The following is a 22,170-nucleotide window of genomic DNA, read 5'->3' as shown; positions in this document are numbered from 1 at the left end:
AATTACAAGACCAAGTGCAACAACTGTCCCTTGCACAAAAAGGAACAGAATCTAAGATGGATGGTTTAAAGAAAGATGTAGAAGCTAAGATGGATGGTTTAAAGAAAGGTGTAGAATCTAAGATGGACTATTTAAAGAAAGGCGTAGAAGCTAAGATGATTGACGTGGAAGCTAAGATGGATGATTTGAAGATAGATTTGAAGACAGACATGGACGAATTGAAGATAAATATGAATAAGTTGCTACAAGAAATGGTCCCTAAGGGTGAAAGGGTACTAAAGGAAACTCATGATGAGAACAAAAGAAATGTTAATCATGATTCCATAGATGCTAATGTTGGATCGAAGACTCACCATATTCCAAAAATCGATATGAGGAAGTTTGATGGCAAGGATCCCGCCACATGGATATTACAGATGGAGCAATTCTTCGATCTCAATAATGTGCAAAACACACAAAAGGTACGTATGGAAACTGTATATTTGGAACCAAATCAGTTTGTATGGTATCAATGGCTTTTCTCTCGTAAACAATTTATCACTTGGGAAATTTTTACGGAAGAATTGATAGCACATTATGAAGATACAAAAAGCAACACTTTTTTTAGCCAATTGATAAGTCTCAAACAAAAGGGTTCAGTAATGGAGCACATTGAGGAGTTCCAAAAATTGAACATAAGGGTAAAAGATATTCCAGAGGAGCATAGGATTGATGTGTTCATAGGGTCTTTAAAGGATAATATCCAACATGATGTTCGCCTTTGGGAACCTGATTCATTAGAGAAGGCATTCAGGTTAGCAAGAAAAATGGAAAGCAAAATTATGGCAACCAGGAAGCATACCACTCACAACTATAAAGACGGAAGTGTTGTTGCCCCTAGTCTTCCACAACCTATAAGGTTGACACCACAACAATTGGAAGAAAAAAGAGCAAAAGGGCTTTGTTACAGTTGTGATAGCAAATACACTAAAGGTCATAAGTGTGCTGAGAAGAAATTATTCTACATAGATTGTGAAGAGGAAGAAGAAAAGGAGCAAGAAAGGTCAAAAGAAGAAGATATACTCCAGGAACAAAGCCTAGATGAAGAACAAATAAATCCGACCATATCTTGTAATGCATTGGCGGGAATTACCACTCCTCAAACCATCAAGATAGAAGGACAAATCAAGAAGAAAAAGGTAATAGTGTTGATTGATTCAGGAAGCACCCACAATTTTATTCATTGTAGGGTAGCAAAAGAATTGAATTGCTTCCTATATCCAGCACCAGAGTGTCAAGTGATGATTGCAAATGGAGGAACAATAAATTGCTCTGGAAAGTGCCATAATATCAAGCTATCCATGGGAGAATATGTATTGACTAGCCCAATGCTTTCCATTCCAATGGGAGGTGCTGATGTTGTACTAGGAGTCCAATGGCTACAATCCTTGGGTACAATAGCTTTTAATTTTCAAGAACTTTTCATCAAATTTTCTATGGAAGGAAAGGAAGTTGAATTAAGGGGTATTGCAGGGAAACCAGGAAAGATAATCAGCTCTAATGGTATGACAAAGCTTCTAAAAAAGGAGCAAAGAGGTGTAATTGCACAATTATGTTCGCTAGATGTTTCCACATCGGAATCATCTATTTCTCCAGATCTCCAAAAAGTCCTGGACAATCATTCCAAGGTATTTGAGACTCCCAAAGGTCTCCCACCTATGCGTGATCATGATCATGCTATTCATCTGATTCCAGGAAGTGTTCCTCCAAACATCAGGCCGTACAGATATCCCTATGTCCAAAAAAGTGAAATTGAACGTATGGTTGCAGAAATGCTAGAGGCTGGTATAATTCAACCAAGTCAAAGTTCTTTCTCTGCTCCAGTAGTATTGGTGCACAAGAAGGATGGATCATGGCGCATGTGTCCGGATTATAGGGAGCTCAACAAGCTCACTATTAAAGATAAGTTCCCCATTCCTGTCATTGATGAATTACTGGATGAATTGCATGGATCAATTTACTTCACCAAGTTGGATCTTCGTTCGGATATCATCAAATCAGAATGAAGATTGAAGACATTCCGAAAACGGCATTTAGAACTCATGAGGGTCATTATGAATTTTTGGTCATGCCTTTTGGCCTTACCAATGCACCTTCAACATTTCAAGGTTTGATGAATTCAATTTTCAAACCATTCCTTAGAAAATTTGTGTTAGTATTTTTTGATGATATACTAATCTACAGCAAGTCTTGGAAGGATCATGTTGAACATGTTGACAAGGTGCTACAACTATTGGAGGAGAAACAATTATATGCAAAAAGATCCAAATGTTTCTTTGGAGTCCAGGAGGTGGTTTGGGTCATATTGTATCTCATGAAGGAGTTAAGGTAGACCCTATCAAAATTAAAGCCATTAAGGAATGGAAAATCCCCACATCCATAAAGCATCTGCGAGGATTTCTTGGGTTGACAGGGTATTATCGCAAGTTTGTTAAGAATTATGGGAGAATAGCAGCACCTCTAACAACATTATTGAAGAAAGATGCATTTTCATGGACTCCGGAAGCAACAAAGGCCTTTGAACATCTTAAAGAGGCAATGTGCCAAGCACCGGTCTTAGCTACACCGGACTTCACAAAAACCTTTATTGTGGAATGTGATGCTTCAGGAAATGGAATTGGTGCTGTTCTAATGCAAGATGAAAGACCCATTGCTTTTGAAAGTCGTCCAATCAAGGGAAAGTTTTTAAGCAAAGCTATTTATGAGAAGGAAATGTTGGCAATACTCCATGCACTTAAGAAATGGCGACCCTACCTAATGGGAAGACACTTCAAGGTAAAAACGGATCATGATAGCCTTAAATACTTTTTAGAACAAAGATTATCCTCTGAAGAGCAACAAAAGTGGGTCACAAAGATGTTGGGTTATGACTTTGAAATCATCTACAAAAAAGGGAAGCAAAATGTGGTGGCAGATGCACTCTCAAGAAAGGATGAGGATGTGGAAGCATTGTTGTGCGCCATTTCTATTATCCAACCAGATTGGATAAACGAAGCAAGGGAGGAATGGAAGAATGATGAAGAAGTGTGGGCACTTATTCGAAAGCTACAACAAGATTCCAGTACGTCTGATACATTTAGCTGGAAAAATGATTCGTTATGGTACAAAGATCGCTTATACCTCTGTAAGAATTCCCAGCTAAAACAAAAGATTCTTATGGAATTGCACACTTCTCCCTTAGGAGGGCACTCAGGATTTTTAAAAACTTACCACAGGGTTAAGAAGGAATTTTTTTGGGATGGCCTTAAATCAGATATTCAAAAGTTTGTGGTGGAATGTTTGGTTTGCCAACAAAATAAAGTTGAAACAATTAAGACACCAGGTCTATTACAACCTTTATCCATTCCAAGCCAACGTTGGGAGGAGGTTTCAATGGATTTTATCACAGGTTTACCCAAGTCTGAGGGAAAGAGTGTCATCATGGTGGTAGTTGACAGACTTACCAAGTATGCACACTTTTGTGCATTATCACATCCATTTAAAGCCAGTACAGTTTCTACTGCATTTATGGAAACAATTCAAAAGCTACATGGAAACCCAAAGATTATTGTAAGTGACAGAGATCCCATTTTCACTGGAAATTTTTGGACATAATTATTTTCTTGTCTTGGTACTCAGTTAGCTCATAGCTCATCTTATCATCCTCAATCTGATGGGCAAACTGAGATAGTAAACAAATGTTTGGAAGGATATCTTCGTTGCTTTGTATCTGATAAACAGACACAATGGGTCAAATGGTTGCCTCTGGCTGAATGGTGGTATAACACTTCCTTCCATACAACAACAAAAATGACCCCATTTATGGCACTTTATGGGTATCAACCACCATCCATCACATCATATTTAAGAGAAAATTCTAAGGTTCAGGCAGTGGAACATCACATCGAACATCAACAACAAGTCCTCCAACTCTTAAAGGATAACCTCGTGTTGGCACAAAATAGAATGAAACAACAGGCAGATCAACATCGCAGTGAAAGAAGTTTTGATGTAGGTGATTGGGTATTCCTACGGCTACAACCATATAAGCAAATGTCCCTAAAGCAAGCTAAGAAGGATAATAAATTATCACCAAAGTATTATGGTCTGTACAAGGTGTTGCAAAAGATTGGTACTATGGCATACAAATTGGAGCTTCCTGCAGCTTCTCGATTACACCCAGTTTTCCATGTTTCATGTTTAAAGAAGGTTATAGGCGACAAGCTCCCAGTTCAAACAATATTGCCAGAACTTGATGAGGAAGGAAAAATTATATTGGAACCGGAAGCAGTCACAGAAACAAGAACTCGACAGCTATGAAATCGATCAATTTCAGAGTATCTTATCAAGTGGAAGAACTTATCCGCTGAAGATTCCACATGGGAGGATGAGAATTTTATGCAAAAGTATCCAGAACTACTCAAGCGTTGAGGACACCACTTTTTTGAAGGAGAGGGGCATGTTGGGTCCCTATAATACTAGTGATTACCCCATTACTATTGTAGTTATACCCCTTATTTATATTGTTGTGCCCCTATTACCCCCATGTTGTTATTTCTGTGCCCTATGGAATCCCTCTATTGTTATTTTTGTGGCTTTATATTATTATTGTTAGGTCGGCTGGATTATATTGTGACTCCTTAGACTCCTATATATAGAAAGGAGGTTTTGTCATTGAAATCATCCAAGAATTGTTCATTTATGTAATGTAAAGGAGGTTTCCCCCTCGAAGAGGTTGAATTCTAAGGCGTAGATTTATCTTTTCTATCTTTTCTTGAGCTGGTTTCATAACAAAACCCCAGGTGTCCATTTGAACAAAACGGGTCTAACAAAACCCTGCAAAAACCCAACAAAAGAGGGCATGAGACAACCCTTAGATTGTTGGCTGAAATACAAAGCACAGGCCACACCCAAACACAAGCTTAGAACCGTCATGTCATAAAAACCAGGGCTAAAAGATCCCAAAAAAGACCCATAGCAAACCCCAGGAAGATGACATCGAATTCACCAAGAATGAGGAAAACGGGACAAATAACACACCACTAGAAGAGCACGCATCAATAACATCTGCAACAAAGGGAGGCCCTGAGCAATAAAATAGGGCCAATGTCTTGGAACAACAGACAAAAACCACATATTAGGCACATCACAAATGCAACACTGAGAGGCCACTGATAGTGACAACAAAAAGACGATGGAAACCACACGCACCCATCGCACCATCGCAAGAGCTCCATGAACCCGCATCAACCAACACCTGCAAATAGAAAACTGTGATAGAACAAGCAAGAGGAGGCATGCACTAAGGGCTGAGGTAGCTAGGGTTCAGTTGCCCTGCCCCTACTCCTTTAACTCTCATATATATATATATATATATATATATATATATATATATATATAGGAGTTTCATGTTGTTATTCATGGATGGTTTCATCCATTTTATGTATGGTTCTCTTCTATTAGAGATGGTTTTATGATGGTGGTAGTATCTTATGTTACCCTATATTTTATGTTATGTTTTCCCCATAGGGTTCTCAAAGAAATAACCTCTAGTTTCATGCACATTCCTTGCCTAAAATGCATATTTGTGATCTTTTCTTACTCCTCTTTTCACATCCCTAAATAGGAGCTTCTGAATCCGCCATTCCTTACATAATATAATAATGATCAATTTTGATTTAAAACCCAAAAAAATAATTGGAGAATTTATTTTAATACATCATAACACTTACCTAGAATAAGTATTGTTGGTTAACTCGTTACTAAGTTGATTCTTCAAGCAAGTATTATTAGCTATAGTATATTTTGCAATGACGAACTATGCATAACTAGAGCCCTCATTCACTATAGGTCATAAAGATTTTTCCTGAGGAATATATTGATACTCATCTACATTAAATAATAATGTTTAATTTGTCATGAATGTATAACAATGCGAACGATTTTTCACAAAGAGGAATTGATTATGGTATCATCATATCATTCCTACTCACTATATCGTGCAATGTCACATGACCTAGTCTAACCCATGGCTCTAATAACATTCTAACTTAGGGATGAACTTTACCAACATTGTGAAAAAAAAAATTGTGATTAGGACCAAATAATTTGGCATGATAATCCATCCACTCTCTCATTCTTCAAGTACTCAGTTCATCATACAATGAGGAACCATAATACAGATAATCATAGGGAGGAGCGTGGATGCAATGAGAGGCATTGCAAGTAGCTTTTTCTTCTTTGAGAAAATTGGGTATCTCTTATTTCCTAGAGTCATTATCATTGAATGCATGAATATGAGGTCTCCACCATTGTCACTGATGCTCACACCCTAAGAAAACATGTCACAAGTATGACTATGTAAACTTGGCCATAACCCCAATATGATATCATTTTGTAGGCATTTCTTTTCATTCTTGCAGAAAATAAATTCTTGGGGATCCATATGCATTCAATTCATTGCTTCCTAAAAATGAGATAGTATTGGATGCAAGCTCAACAATGACACACGTGACTAGAAATCCTCTATATGTTCTCATTTGGATAAACAAGTAAGTAACATTCCCGTATGGATGAAATAGTTGCGTGTTGATGTTTTCCTACTCAATTGCTTTGTCAATGGAATTTGGCATGCACTTGGCATGCTACTATGATTAATACTATTTGAGTTGGTCACCTAATTCACCTGATTCATTTTTGTGATCTAGATATTATATCCAATAGGTTTGGAATCTTTCTCAAGAAATGTTGAGGTAATATTTTTACATAGGGGGTGTGTTGGGGATAGTGAAATTCATTATTCACTTTGGGGATCCTATGGCTCACCTTTGCCAGTGCGTCTAAATTTATTGAGGCACTTGTATCCATTATCTCCAACCATGGACTCTAGTACAACATAGAACTACATGAACCTTATCAGATCCAAGTGAAGAAATCTCAACCATAAGTGTCACTATAGTATTCCATGTGGTATGTTTGTTGGATATTTTTCATCCAAGGTAGATGAAGGGTTCAAATCCTTCCAATATTCATCAAATTCAAATCAATGTTCACCATTCATAAACACATCACATCGAGACATAATCTTCAGAGATGAATTGCATGAAGTATCAAATGGAAATATTTGTATGAATGGTTGTCTAACAAATATAATTGCACATGGAAAATTTACAAGTCACATATGAGATCAATTGGTATGGGGAAATCGCTTATGCCATAATAAAACAAAGGATCAATATGCAACTATGTTGCTGAGACATCCCATGCCTCAGGTCTAGTATCTACATTGGTCAATGAACTATGTTGTTGCGACATCCCATGCCTAAGGTTTAATATCTTAGTTGGATAGGGAAGAGAGATTGGATGGTAGTCACACAAAAGTGACAACCGCTGCTTGCTAAAAAGTCACTTTAATGCCTAGAGGCAACACTAGTTTTAAAAGGTAGAAAATGATGTTGATCTATGTATATCAACTACTTTAATAATGTTGTTGTGCTAATTTACAACACTATTAAATAAATTTAAATAGTATTTTTTTTCTCTCTCATATCTATATCTATATCTATATCTATATATATATATATATATATATATATATATATATATATATAGATATATATATATATTCCCTAAATAAAATACAAAGATATCCATTTAACTCATCATCATTTACAATAATATATTTATGATATTTATGTTGATCAATTATAGTTATTTATGTTTTTACAATAGTTATTATAGCTTTCATTAAGAAAATAAAGTTTAAATAATCTTTTTCTTTTTCTTAAGTGGATGTTGATATTGATAATTAACGAGCCCAAGTTCACCTTTATATCTACACTCATATTGCCATTTTTTATGTTTAATCTGCAACGTGCACAAAGTTTGACAAATAAGCTAACGTTGAAGTTTAATTCAATCATTCCAAGCAACATGATTTTATGAAAAAACATAATTTTTATTTTTTATTTTATCTTATTTGTCGAATTGTAATTTCAAATGAAAAAAGTTCAATTTCTGCAGTTTAAAAATTGTGTTTTGTTATATTTTCCAATTGAGAACATTTGAGTATAACAAAGTTCAAATGTTACTAAGCTTAATGGAATTCATCTTTTATGTTTCGATTCTTTTCCATTTTTTTAAATCCTTTTGCCTGAATTAACAGCTAATGATAATAAGGACCATGTTCAACTATTAGTCCCACCATGCTTATCCATTCGCAAGTTTGGTATCATTCATGGGAGATAAGGATGGACTACATGACAATTAGTTCATAGGTTTGGTATTCTTCACTTAGTAAATTCTTGGGAGATAAGGATGGACTACATGACAACATGACAATCAGTTCATAGGTTTGGCATTCTTCACTTAGTAAATTCTTAGTATTTTGTAGATGAAATCCACTAACACAATAAGGCAATTTAGATAGACGAAAGGAAAACATGGGCACATTCCATATATTTATGAGTTCTCATAAACATCAAAAAAACCATCATAGAAGAAGGCAATTAGCTTTGACATTATACTTGGAGCACTCTCACATATTTTGCATAAACCATCATAGAAGAAGGCAATTAGCTTTGACATTATACTTGGAGCACTCTCACATATTTTGCATGTGTATTTGATTCTAAAATCTAGGCATTCCATATTAGATAAGTTGTTTGCAGTTGGTCTTCCTCCATGCAAAACACCCATATATACACTATTAATATCCTAATGTTATTGTGCAAGAGATTCTAGAGGCAATTAATGCTTCTAGCCAATATTTGAGTTAAATTTTATTTGTACAAATCTAACTATAAAGGAGTCAAAATGTGGAGGAGGATATACATGAAATGGAAGGATTGAGGTTTGTGTTGATCATTGAAGCTCTATTGATAATTAATTATTATGTCATATTAATTTTGAGATACCAAATGATGAGAATGAGATTAACTCACAAAAATTACAGAAAAACACATAAATCACACATATAAAAACCAGAGACACAATATTGACGGAAAAAGGCTGAAGCATCATGTATTCTCTCACTCTCATTCTTACATCAAAATAATTGAAATAGTGTTACAAATAAATAGATGAGAGATATTGGTCTCAAGATAGTGCATGCTATCTTGGACATCTTTGGTTGAGATAATTTCTCCTTTGGTTGAGATAATTTCTCACCAGACACACCAATATAGGAGTTGCCTAAACTAATTCCTATCTTAGAGGAACAACCCAAGAGTTAGGCACAAATTCCTAACTTGGAATTTTTAATTAATTTATTTTTGGATTTATTATTGTTTTATGAGAGAGTCTAACATTCCCCCCCTGTTGATTCTGAAGGGGGGGGGGGACGAGTACCAGGGGGAGGAAATCTCACCTATCTAAAGCCATTAAGATTGCTGGGGCCGAGGTAGTCTCTGGCAGACAATCGACCATCGATGGGGTCCTTAGAGCAGGGCACACCCCGAGAGGTGTTCCCCCATGAAGTGCCTCTCATTTAATTGTAGAGGATTGGCTAGTTCCTCCAAGAAACTAGCCTTGAAGAGGCTCATCGAATCAGAGCCCTGTGACATTATCATGCTTTAAGAAACGCTCTGTTCAGCTGATCAATGTTCTCTTATTCTGTCGTCTCTGATCCCTGGATGGATTATCTCTGCTAATGATGCCATTGGTCGATCTGGGGGGATAGCCATTGGCATAAACCCCCGTACCATTAATGTATCTGCTAGCTGGGGGGGGGCTGGCTTTATTGGACTGGACATCTTCTCGGCCGACCTTGGCTTGGACCTTAGAATTGTCAATATCTATGCTCCGTGTTCCCAGCGAGAAGCTTTCTAGCAGAACCTTCTTCATCTCCCCATGTTGAGCGAAGATCATATCATATTGGGAGGTGACCTAAATTTCTCGTTAGGCTTCAGGGAATCATGGGGTTCGGATGGCCATATCGACCCCATCACTGATTTCATGTACAACCTACTTGAGCAGTCTAACTATATAGATGTCCCTATGCAGCGTCCCCTCCCCACCTGGAGGAATAGAAGAATAGGGGATGCTGCTCTGGCTCGTAGACTTGACAGATTCCTTCTTAAAGGGTCTCTCATCCAGTGTGTCCATTTGTATCGTCAATGGGTTGGATCGGGGGGGCAATCGGACCATAACCCCATTTATCTTGAGATTCAGGGGCCTTCTAAGAAGCCCAAAGCTCCTTTCAAATTCAATCATACCTGGCTGAAGGATCCCTCGTATATCAAGCTGGTGCAGGATTACTGGACAGCCCACCCCATCGATGATAATGTATCTTTTGCTAGGAGTTTCTGCAGAAACCTTACAGAGCTAAAGCATCTCTCCATCCTGTGGGCCAAGGAAAAGCTTGAAAGGGAAAATTTGCAGCTTACCCAAATAGAAGCCGAGATCTGTAACCTTACAGATGATTGGGGTTTGGGTTTCACCTCATTGGCTGAAAAGAGCAGACTTATTAACCTGGAAGGACAAAAAGCCAGGATTCTCAAAGAGAGGGAGGAGTCTATCCGGTTGAGAAGCAGAGCTCTATGGATTCAAGCGGGGGATGATAACACAAAGTTTTTCCATAGCTATGCTAAGAGCAGGAAGGTGTCTAATACTATATGGAAACTTCCCTTCCCTAATGGTGAGTCTGCAGACAACTTTCATAAGCTTGCTCACCTCGGCACCACCCACTTCAGGAATTTATACAAGAGTCCAAGGGATGTCGGACTCCTGGACATCATCCATGTAGCTAACCACTTCCCTAGATTTGTGGAGGATGATGATGTGGCGGATCTCACTGGGCCGGTAACAGCTGATGAACTTGAAGGGGTTATGAAGTGGTTCAAGAAAGACAAAAGCCCTGGCCCAGATGGATGGACAATTGAATTCTATCTTGCTTTCTTTGAGGTGCTGGGACAGGATCTGCTAAGGGTGGTGGAGGAGAGTCGTACATCTGGATCTATTTATCATGCTATTAATTCCACATTCATCGCCCTCATCCCCAAATCTGATTCCCCTGCATCCTTTGATGATTACCGACCCATATCGCTTTGCAACTGCTTGTATAAAATCATCTCCAAGACCATTGCAAATCGACTCAGACCTATCCTCTCCAGGGCTATTGCTCCCCAGCAATTTGCGTTCTTAGACTCTCGTCAGATACATGAGGCCATTGGTCTCGCCCAAGAGGCCCTTCATTCCATTTGGTCCAAAAATCTGAAAGCCATCCTTCTCAAAATTGACCTCTCCAAAGCTTTCGATCGGGTCAGTTGGCTCTACCTTAAGATGATCCTGATCCATCTGGGGTTTCCACACTCCTATATTACATGGATAATGGCTTGTATCACTTCTCCCACGTTCAGTGTTCTCATCAATGGCTCGGCATCCTCTTTTTTTCACTCTGAGAGAGGTCTGCGTCAGGGATGCCCTCTATCACCACTACTATTTCTCTTAGTTATGGAAGGACTCAGTCGTCTCATGGAAGCTGCAAAGAGGAATGGGGATATTGGTGGGCTTGGGATATCAGATTTGTGCTATCTTACTCATCTACTATTTGTAGATGATGTTCTTATCCTGCTTGATGGAAGTGTCAGAGACTCCCGGAACTTCTTGAAAATCTTGCAAAGATTTTCTGCGGCCACAGGTATGATGCCTAACCAATTGAAATCCACCATCACTTGTGCTCGCACCACGGTCCAAGAGACCAGGATTGCACTTCAGGCCTTTCCCTTCTTGGTGTACTCTTTGGATAGAGGCCTAAAATACCTCGGTTTCAATCTGAAACCCACATGCCAAAGGATTGCTGATTGGGCCTGGTTGATTGCCAAACTTGAAAAGAGGCTACTGGGTTGGAGCCACAGATATCTATCTAGAGCTGGCAGACTGGTTCTCATTAAATCAGTGCTAGAAGCTACCCCAGTCTTCTGGATGGCACTAGCATGGATTCCTAGGACTATCCTGGGGAGGATACAGCAGCTATGTAACCGTTATCTTTGGAATGGGAATCAGGAGAAACGTACATTTGCTTGGATCAGCTGGAAGAAAATATCATTACCTAAGAAATGGGGTGGATGGGGCCTCAAGGAGCTCCCTGTATTCGCTAAAGCACTTGCTGCCAAGATGGGATGGACCTTGCTCACTAGTCAAAACCTATGGACTCATGTCACATACCACAAATACATCTGGCCTCAAAATATGATGGACTGGGCACGACTTCCATCCTGGTCTTCGAAGGGGGGCTCATCTGTTTGGAAGGCCTTGATTGACTCCCTCCCTCTCATTAGGGACAACTTGGCATGGCGAATCAATGATGGCTTGACAGGCAGGATTGGTCTGGACCCTTGGAGCAACAGTGGAGGCAGACATATTTTAAACCAGGAGATTATAGATTATTTATATGGCCGGGGGATACTACATTTTGCACAGATTGCTGATCCACTACACACTGATATTTTTTCACAGGCATGGAGAACCGCCCACTCTTTGGATCTACCTATCCAATGGCACCAGGAATGGGACCAATACATCATGGCACTATCTGAATCCCATATTCGTATTAAGCAAGGACCTGATGAATTGATCTGGTGCCCGGCCGACCATGGTACATATGTCCCTAAACAAGGCTACTGTACCCTCATTGCTCACAGATCTCCGGAACAGGTCCACCCTTGGTGGCACTCCATTTGGAAGTTAAGGGCCACTCCTCGATCTAAGCTTTTTTTCTGGTGTGCGCTTCATGGTATCGTTCCTACCGGTGAACAGTTAACCCGCAGAGCCATCCAGGGACCCTCATGGTGCATATTCTGCAAAAATGCATCTGAAAGTTCAGACCACATATTCTTGTTTTGCCCGTCTTTTCAAAGCATTTGGAGGAATATCTGTCAACAGTTGAGAATTACGGGCGATTGGAGCGGCGCTGACCTACTGGAGGCTTGGTGCTCATGGGCCCGTAGCCACCCGGATTCCAATCTATTAAACCTCCCCCCTGTGGCCATATGGTATGCATGGCTTGCTCGAAACAGAGCCATCTTCGATGATAAACCTTTCTCGGGAAGCCTCATTGAAATAGCAGTCATAGCTGCATACCAGGAACTCCCAGAACCGACCCCAACCAGAACCCGTGTTATTCAGCCAATGCCTGAGATTGACAGAACAATCCCTTGGGCTTTTTTCGATGGTGCATCAAATCAAACAGGGTGTGGCGGTGGTTTTGTCTTGCACATTAACGGATATCATAGATATCTAGCAAAATTAGGTTTTGGTATTGGATCGAACAATTTTGCAGAGCTCTCTGCATTATATAATCTACTTCATTTTGCTTTATCTCATCATATTACACAACTCAACATATTCGGGGACTCAATGGTGGTTGTAAATTGGATTAATAATGTGACAAATTGCCATGTACACATGCTCAGCAATTTATTTCAAAATACACTTACTCTCAAAGCAGCTTTTGAACATTTTACATGTGTGCATATTTACAGAGAACACAATAGCGAGGCTGACAAACTATCCAAAGAGGCCTCGTCACTTCCCCGAGGCAATGGACAAATAGTGGAGCAGAATGGGTCGGAGGAACATCAGTTTTACCACCGGCCATATATAGATCAGAGGATGCAGCGGGACAACAGTCCCAACAGCTAAATAGTGAACAGAGAACAATATGAACTGCTGATATATATGAACAGAAATTTTTTGTAATAGCAAATAGGCTGTAAAGCACAGATCATGGATGTAACTAGAACTTTTTGTTATGACTCAGAAAACGACCTGAAAAGGTGAATATTGTATGAACTATGACAGTAATGCCGCGGCATCTGCTTATGTAATTTTCAAAATATTAATGAAAGTTACTGATTTTCCCAGGGGAAAAAAAAACATTCCCCCCCTCAATGATAAATCCAAAAACGAGAACCATCTTCCAAGTTCTCATGTTAATCCTCAAAAACATTGCCTGAAAAAACCGCCAAAACTGGATGCTGGAAAAAACTCAAATCTGAAGAGAACATGAATCAGCTGCATGCTTGATTCATCTCTGAAGGACGCTTGACAACTCCATCATGTGCCAAGCCGCAAAAGGATCCAACTGTCCTTTGCTTGAAAACAACATCCGGTGTCCACTGACACAATTTGATGATGATTGCCCACTGGCTGAAGATGTCGAAAAACAACTCAATGTTGCTTTTGCTATGATGAAAGCTGCTCACTGTTGCTTTCGTTGTTGATCGCCCACTGGCGAATTTGCTGATGCTCACTGCTGATGACAAATGCCCACTGGCTGATGAAGATGCCCACTGGCTGATGAAGATGCCCACTGGCTGCTTCACTGATGTTGTCGAGACTTTCAGTCTGACAACCACTTGTCAATTTCATTGACATTTTCCCCCCTTTGTCGGCTGAAAGGAGAGACGATCTTCTCCAAAATATATTTGAACTCCCCCCCTTCAGGTGTAGGAGAGTGTCACTGTTGGACTCCCTCATTCAACTGCATGAGAGTACCATCATCTGTTCATGGCTGGCTGCACTATGTGTGATTGTAGTCGGTTGTAGAACTGAGACAACCGTTTGACTGTGGATGACCATTCCCAAGGATCAATCCAGTCGTAATGTATCTTCAATCTGCCTGATTTTTGGTGGTTGCAACATTTTGTTGAGGAATGATTGGGCTTGCCACAATGGCAACACAGATGGAGATCAAAACACTGATATTCCATATGACCGGTTCTTTGACAATGAGAACACTTTGATTGGACTTCAACTTTAGGTTGTGTGCAGTTCTGTTTGTCGGCAACTTTCTCAGTACCTGCTGAGGTGAGTGGTTCAAGAAACCCTGCACTCACAAACTTAACTGGCTTGGAATAATCTGGGATTTGTAAGTTGGTGTCATCAGGGACATATCCTAAGCCACGTCTATTCTTGTTATTTTGAATTTCTTCCCAGGGCTTGATGATGGGTTTGGAAGAAATTTGATTTTGATCATGAACAACTTCGACACTTGAAGTTGTTGGGATGAATGACTTATCATCTGGATCATTCAAAGACTTTTCTTGCAATTCATTCCTTTGAAGTTGGGACTCAAGCTGAAGAAACTCAATGGTTTCATGTGTTTGCTGTAGATGCCGTGAAATATCAGCAAGAGTTTCTTTGCTGACGTGCACCATGTCTTCATCACTGGAGATGATCAAACTCTGAAGAATGTTTAATAACTGAATATGCTGCGCCATTTGAACTTGCTCACTTGAAGTCAGGATCTCTTGTTGTAGATGTTGTGCTTTGAACTGTTGCACTTGATTTTGTTACTTGGATGACAGGCTCGCTTGCTATGGGACTTGACTGTCACGCTCGCTTGATTTGTTGATCTCAACTTGCTTGATTTGTTGCTTATTGTACTTGCTGAGAACTCTTGTTAGAACTTTTTGGAATTCACGCTCGCTTGATGACGAACTCAACTTGTTAGAGTTGAACTTGTTTTGGTTGCTGTGATGGTTGTTTCAAGGAATTAAAACTCATGGACTCACTTGATTGTGCTTTAAAGGAAGGGTGTCGAACACTGTCGAAAATGCACCCAAAAAGCTTACAATGGTTTGAATGACTCACATAAAACAAGGAATTCACTTGTCTTAATTTGACTAAGTTGAAGAGAATGAACATGCTTGACTTATGATCAAATCAAGACGTGGGTGTCGGTTTCAACCGAGAATGCACCCGTACAATTCAATTGGAATTTTATTCACAAGTTCTTAAAGTTGTTTGCAAGAATGTTGATGTAGACTTTGCTTTGAAATGCTTTAACTTGATTAAGTGAAGTTGCTTGTTGAAGTAGAATGTCGATGTTGAAAACTTTGATGAGTTGTTGTATGTGTGGAGCTTAATTATCCTTCCTTGCAACTATTTCATTACATGTGTTGTGCTTACTTGCATTGAACTTTATGTGTGATAAATGCGAGCATGTATGTGTCAAAACTAGACACAAATCAAAAAGCAAAAACATGAAGCCTTAAAACACTCGCCATCACAAATACACATGGTGTACCTAAGATCCCCTTATTCAATTTCGGGCGGATCTTGGACACAATCACCACAAATAATATGTCTTTATTGAGTATTGAGATCATCAACCTTTCATCTTTTACAACATTGTCATGAAAGCTTTCTCAAACAATGAGAATTTGACACTCACAAATTTGGAAGAAAATGCGTTCAAAAACCTAACTCAACCTCCTACACCAAACTCAACCTCCTACACCAGTGATCCTTCCATTGAAAAAATTTATCACTCCAAAGATTTCAAAACATCACCCTTATTACTCCATGACAAAGCTTTAAAAAAATATTTTTAAAAAGCTCACCTTATCACTCCATTACAAAGCTTTAAAAACTATTTTTATAAAGGTCACCTCATTTCTCCCCAAAAAAACACTATAATTAAAAAAATACACTTTTCAATTTCAATTTCAGCTCAGCTTAACTTTCACTCAACCATATTCCACTCCTTATCTCTCCAAAAACAATTTAATAAACAACTTTACATTTTCCTTACCCAACGTGACTTATGCATTTAACTCCACTCAACCATATTCCACTCTTTATCTCTCCTCATATATTAAAAATTACCACGCTTCATTACAAACCATGAGAATTTTCACTCCTTTTTTTTTGTGATTTGTAAACTAATGCGTTGAAAATTTAATGAACTAACGAAACAATTTGAAATTAACTTCATGCGCCTTCTAAGTTCCACATTTTGTATATTATATTTCCAGGGACGATATCATCGTGCTGCAGAATAAATGCTTCGCCTGGCTCAAATCACGGCCGCTAGCTCTCAATTCTGTTTCAAAGAGTTTTGTTTGCTCTCTACTTTCTTCGATCAACAAACAGTTTTGAGTTTACCTCGTCTCTCTCTGCAGATTCATTCGATCTAACACTGCAATGGCTGAAAAGTTTTTTAAGTACGTTATTGTGGGTGGTGGCGTTGCAGCTGGATATGCGGCCAGAGAATTTGTCAAGTTGGGTCTTAAATCCAGAGAGCTTGCGATTATATCGAAAGAGGCTGTAGCTCCATATGAAAGACCTGCACTTAGCAAGGCTTAAATGCTATAACAAAAGCTATACTTAAACCGAGCCCCAAACAATACTTCAAATTACAAAGGTTGTCCACAAAGTTCGTCAAGGAGTGCAAGTTAGATCTCTGCTCTTTTATGGAGCTCAAACAGATCACACCTATGCTATGGATCATGCAGAGTCTTTCACCTCCTTCGCTGGCCTACACGGCACTGAGAAAAATGAATCAATGAACCGCACATGTTTCAGATGTTTGTCACCACAGAAATTACTCTTAATGATTAGACCAAGGCCGCAAGGATAATCCGTAAATATCTTAGAATCACAGGACGGAGAGTTATTGTTTTAAAGCGCTGCACTTTTCACCATGTGTCCTTTATGTTCAGAATTTGAATTGTGAATGGAGCAGAGACCCCTCTACAAGATGATCTAGGACACAAAAGAGTCTTAGATAACCAGGTCCAATCAATGGTTGCAAGCTGAATTCTCTTCAAATCGCATCACTTTGGCACACAATCGTTATTGATTAATTGGTTCATGGATTCTGGCGGTCCTCGGCGATATTTCTGAGCTCCTCAATTTTGCTTCCGAGCTCCTTCCTTGCAGATTCCCTTCCGAACATGAACCCATACCAGAATGAAACAGCAAGTAATATGGACTTAAAGCTTAAACTCATCCAAAGGCAGCACAGTGATTAGGATATAAGGTTCAATGAATATACAAAATAGGCAAACCGTGTTCAATCAATCAGAGCTGTGTTCATACTGCTTAATTTCAGCTGCAGAAAGCTGTGCCATGGTAACAGATAGCCTCGAAACCCTTTGCTTAACAGCCCCAAAAAAATGCTAAATGCTCACATGAGACTTCCAGACTTCCAGACTCCAGATCAGTGGAATAAATGGGTATTCACAAACGCTATATGGGTGCTCAAAAAGAATACAAGGGCATTCAGAAACGATATATGGGTGCTCAAATCAACGCATGAGCATTCGGAAAACACTATATGAGCGCTCAAAAACAATATATGAGCATTCAGAATGACAGAAAACTACCTGATAGATAACAACAGCATCGCATTTTTACTATAGCAGGCATTCACGTGCTCCTCCTGCTCTGCGCTGCTATATGATGTTATGGCGTTGCACCTGTTGCTTTGATTTCGGGCACTTCACCTTCGCCTCCTCATTCCCATTTGAGCTCCTCGAAACCATTTCTTTAACTCGAGCGTTAAACTCCCATTCAATTTGTAACAGCGCATTTGTCGCTTCAAAGCCGTAAGCACATTTGACGCTGTGAGATTTCCGGTTGGTGACGCTTCCCAAAGTTGCACGCAAAATCTAAAAATATATAATTTATACACAGTCTCTCAATCCCAAAGTGAAAAAAACCGTCAGCTCTGATACCACATGATGAGAATGAGATTAACTCACACAAATTACAGAAAAACACATAAATCACACATATAAAAACCAGAGACACAATATTGACAGAAAAAGGCTGAAGCGTCATGTATTCTCTCACTCTCATTGAAATAGTGTTACAAATAAATAGATGAGAGATATTGGTCTCAAGATAGTGCGTGCTATCTTGGACATCTTTGGTTGAGATAATTTCTCCTTTGGTTGAGATAATTTCTCACCAGACACACCAATATAGGAGTTGCCTAAACTAACTCCTATCTTAGAGGAACAACCCAAGAGTTAGGCACAAATTCCTAACTTGGAATTTTTAATTAATTTATTTTTGGATTTATTATTGTTTTATGAGAGAGTCTAACACCAAATGCATGAAGGATGATGGGAGCCTCTCTTGCAAAATGTGGGGGTTTGTATATTGCATATGATAGTTATCAACAGTAATAAACTCCTTATTTTCAATCAAATATTATCATAAATTATTTGTAGATCATAAAATATGACCCACCTTACAACAACGTCATTTCTACCACCTTGCAAGATTATTGGGCACATTTGATCGTTTATGGCATCTCCAAGAATGGCGTGAGACATCTACTCCTACTCACCTACAAATTTTTCTCTTTAGATACATTCACTAGCATTGGAACACTCATTTATATGGGAGGATGGAGCATTTTCTACTTCACCCCATGCTCCAATGTGACCTACAATTGGATTGAATCATCGACCCAACAAATTACCAACCGATGCTACACATCCTATCATGTTTTTGCTGACAATTAGGTCATCATCATAGGGGGCACATATTATTCAATTATGAATTCATTATGAAATCCTCCTATGATAGGGGCTTTCCAAATTCCATTCCTAGTGAACACAAATTTTGTGGGAGATGAGAACAATCACTACTTGTTCTCCCATCCCTCTTCAGATAGAATTATATTCATCCTTTCCAAAAAAGATTCCATCCTCTTTGATTACAAAATAAAAAACAAGTAGTCAAAACTCCCCCCACCATGTATGGAGGTGATGTCCAAAAATATCCTTCATCTAGTTATTTTTTCACGAGTCTACTAGAGTCTACTAATAATTTCTGGAAGGTGAATATTCTAGTTTTTGGAGGAGCTCTAGATGGAGCTTTCAAAATGGCAAGCATGAACCAAATGTTTATGGAGGCATTAAAGAGCTATGGAAGAATGGAGAGAATGTCCCAAAATATGCAATGTTGGATGGATGATATGCCCCACCCCATAGTTATGGTTGACATTCTTATTCTCCCCACAACATAAATTGTTATTTTCAACAATGCTAAAAATGGTACAACTAGCTGGAAATCTACCTAGTAACCTAGATTAAAGCTCTTCCTCTACATTCCCAAAGAAGCCTTGGGAAATAGTTTCAAGGTCCTGGCCCACACTAAAATCCCACAAATGTATCATTACACTACCAATATGTTATTTGATGCACATGTTTTAGTAGTAGGGAGCAAGTCAAACTATGGATATTGTTTTTCCAGTGTGTCTTTTCCTACTGAGCTAATTAAGAGTGGAAGTGTACATTCATTAATATTTACATCCCAATTATGACACCCCAAAGGTGATCATCACTACCATTTCTATGAGGGAGTTCAAATATAGGTTGAAATTCATTGTTTTTTTCTCTTTTTCGAGGAGTCAAGTGTGAACATAGAATTTCACTCATAAGCCCCTCCTCTCATGACCATAGTTTGTTAACGAACCAAAGAATGATCTCACTTGCACTTATTGACATTATGGCGGGGGGGTGGGGGTGGGTATTTAGTTGGTTTGATGGCTTCACCAAGTGCAGTGGTGGCTCCTTCCATGTACTACCTTCTTGCCATTGTGAATGGATGTGTTCCCAACAAGGAAAAATAATTTTGATTCATTTTTTAGAATAAGGATTTATGAAATTATGAAGTTGGTAAGAGGTTGCAAATGCACTAGATTCTAGCTTTATCCAAAGCATGCTAGTAAGTGATTTCATTAAATAGCATAAGGTTATGTAAAATTAACCATGGGATGGTGTGGCATTCAATTCCATCCTGTGCCTACACTTCTCAAGGCAGAATTAAAATACATCCATAAATTCATGAATTCAACATTGACAACATTAGAATCAGACATGATAGTGGTGTTGATGTCAAGAAAGGGTTGGAGAGGATGAATATACATGAAAAAACCCATCTCAGATCCCATGCTTTAGATATAGAGTTAAGAAATGGATGGCTTAGACAAATGTGATGGCCATTTACAAAGATCAACACCCATAGCTCATTGAGACATCCCATCTAAACATAAGATGCACTAGAGGGAATTCCTTATGGCATAATAAGGAGAGGACATCGTAAGAGAAATATTTCAAAAGTGTAGTAATATTACTTTTATGAGTGAAGACTCTAAATGTTTCTATATATATATCTATACACACACACACACACACACACACACACACACACACACACACACACACACACACACTAAAGTTTTATTCAGTGTGCTAATCAAAGTTTTTTAGGATGCATTAATTAATTACAAACATATTTAAGATAATTATTTAAAAATATATTAAATTTTATGAATTATATTCAGAAGTATGTATGAAAATAATAATTGTTTTAACTCTAGGTTAATAAGTAAATTGTGTTAAGAGTAACATGTGAGGTTTACATATTATACCTATGGTTAAGATAATGCTCCCATATCCCTAGATAGCTACATTTTAATGCCTCATTGCTCCATCTCCTTAGAAAAGGGGGATGCATATCCCTATATTAGTTGTCAAAGGGCGATGGGACTATCAACACCATTATTTCCCTTCAGTAAGAGAGAAATGAGGAATCAAACTTTCTATATTTTGGTATCCCAAGATTATGCATTCAAATTGGGATAAGATGAGTGAGCATGGGGTCAATAAATGAAGCCTTTATTTAACTTCTCTTGGCCTTAGCTATCCAACTTCATCCTTCCAAATCTATGAGAAGCCTATATATGAGACCCTTCTAAAGAAAAAATACATAGAAAGACATTTTTAACACCCTTACGGTTGTGGATTTCCCAAAATAACTTTCCTATAGTGTTGTGGTGAGCTCGATCATAGCTAGTGAGCCAAGGTAACTAGGAAGGAATGAATTTACACCAAGGTAGATTTGTAGGCAATTGTTATTTTTTTAATATGAGCAACAAGATATTCCCCCCCTAAACTCTGTATTATGTGTTTTGGACTTCAATACATTCATATGTTTCTAATTAGATCGATGATTTTGTGATAACAACTCTTCATTTGGAGACACGATATTCGTGTTTGGCTTTCATGTGGGTAGGTTATAGGAATTGGATGTGGGAGTGCTATCTCTAGAGTTGGAATAGGGTCTTATGTTGTTGGTTCGATGAGAAAAAAACACCAACTAGTGAATAAAGGAGGTATATTATTTGTTAATCCTATTGTTACCATAAATGTGAAGGGATGCATGTGTAATATCTAGGGAAAAATATTAGTGTGTCATTAATGTATTATAGATCTAGGGGCAAGATCTATGTCATTACAAATCCTTTTCCAATAGGAAATTTTATGCAAACAAATTTTCATTCTTAGTCATTTTCATATATATGGGTTTGTTGATGGGCAGAAATGTACCGCCAACAATCAGGGGGAT

General features: G+C 38.5%; 1 protein-coding gene across 1 annotated transcript in view; it reads left to right on the top strand.

The window, feature by feature from the left end:
* The window catches only part of LOC149199577 (uncharacterized), a 64,463-nt gene extending 50,804 nt beyond the window's left edge, over positions 1-13,659 (top strand). The window contains exon 2 of the mRNA XM_089400624.1: positions 9,920-13,659. Coding sequence (XP_089256750.1) covers positions 9,920-13,659 — 3,740 coding nt within the window. The remainder of the gene's footprint in view (positions 1-9,919) is intronic.
* Positions 13,660-22,170: the final 8,511 nt, after the last annotated feature.

The sequence above is a fragment of the Pinus tabuliformis genome, chromosome 2_1, assembly GCF_031772625.1.
Source record: "Pinus tabuliformis cultivar Carrire ecotype Pingquan chromosome 2_1, CPIR1, whole genome shotgun sequence".
Lineage (NCBI taxonomy): Eukaryota > Viridiplantae > Streptophyta > Pinopsida > Pinales > Pinaceae > Pinus > Pinus tabuliformis.
Note: the sequence above shows the minus strand (reverse complement) of the source record. Positions and strands in the feature narration are given on the sequence as shown.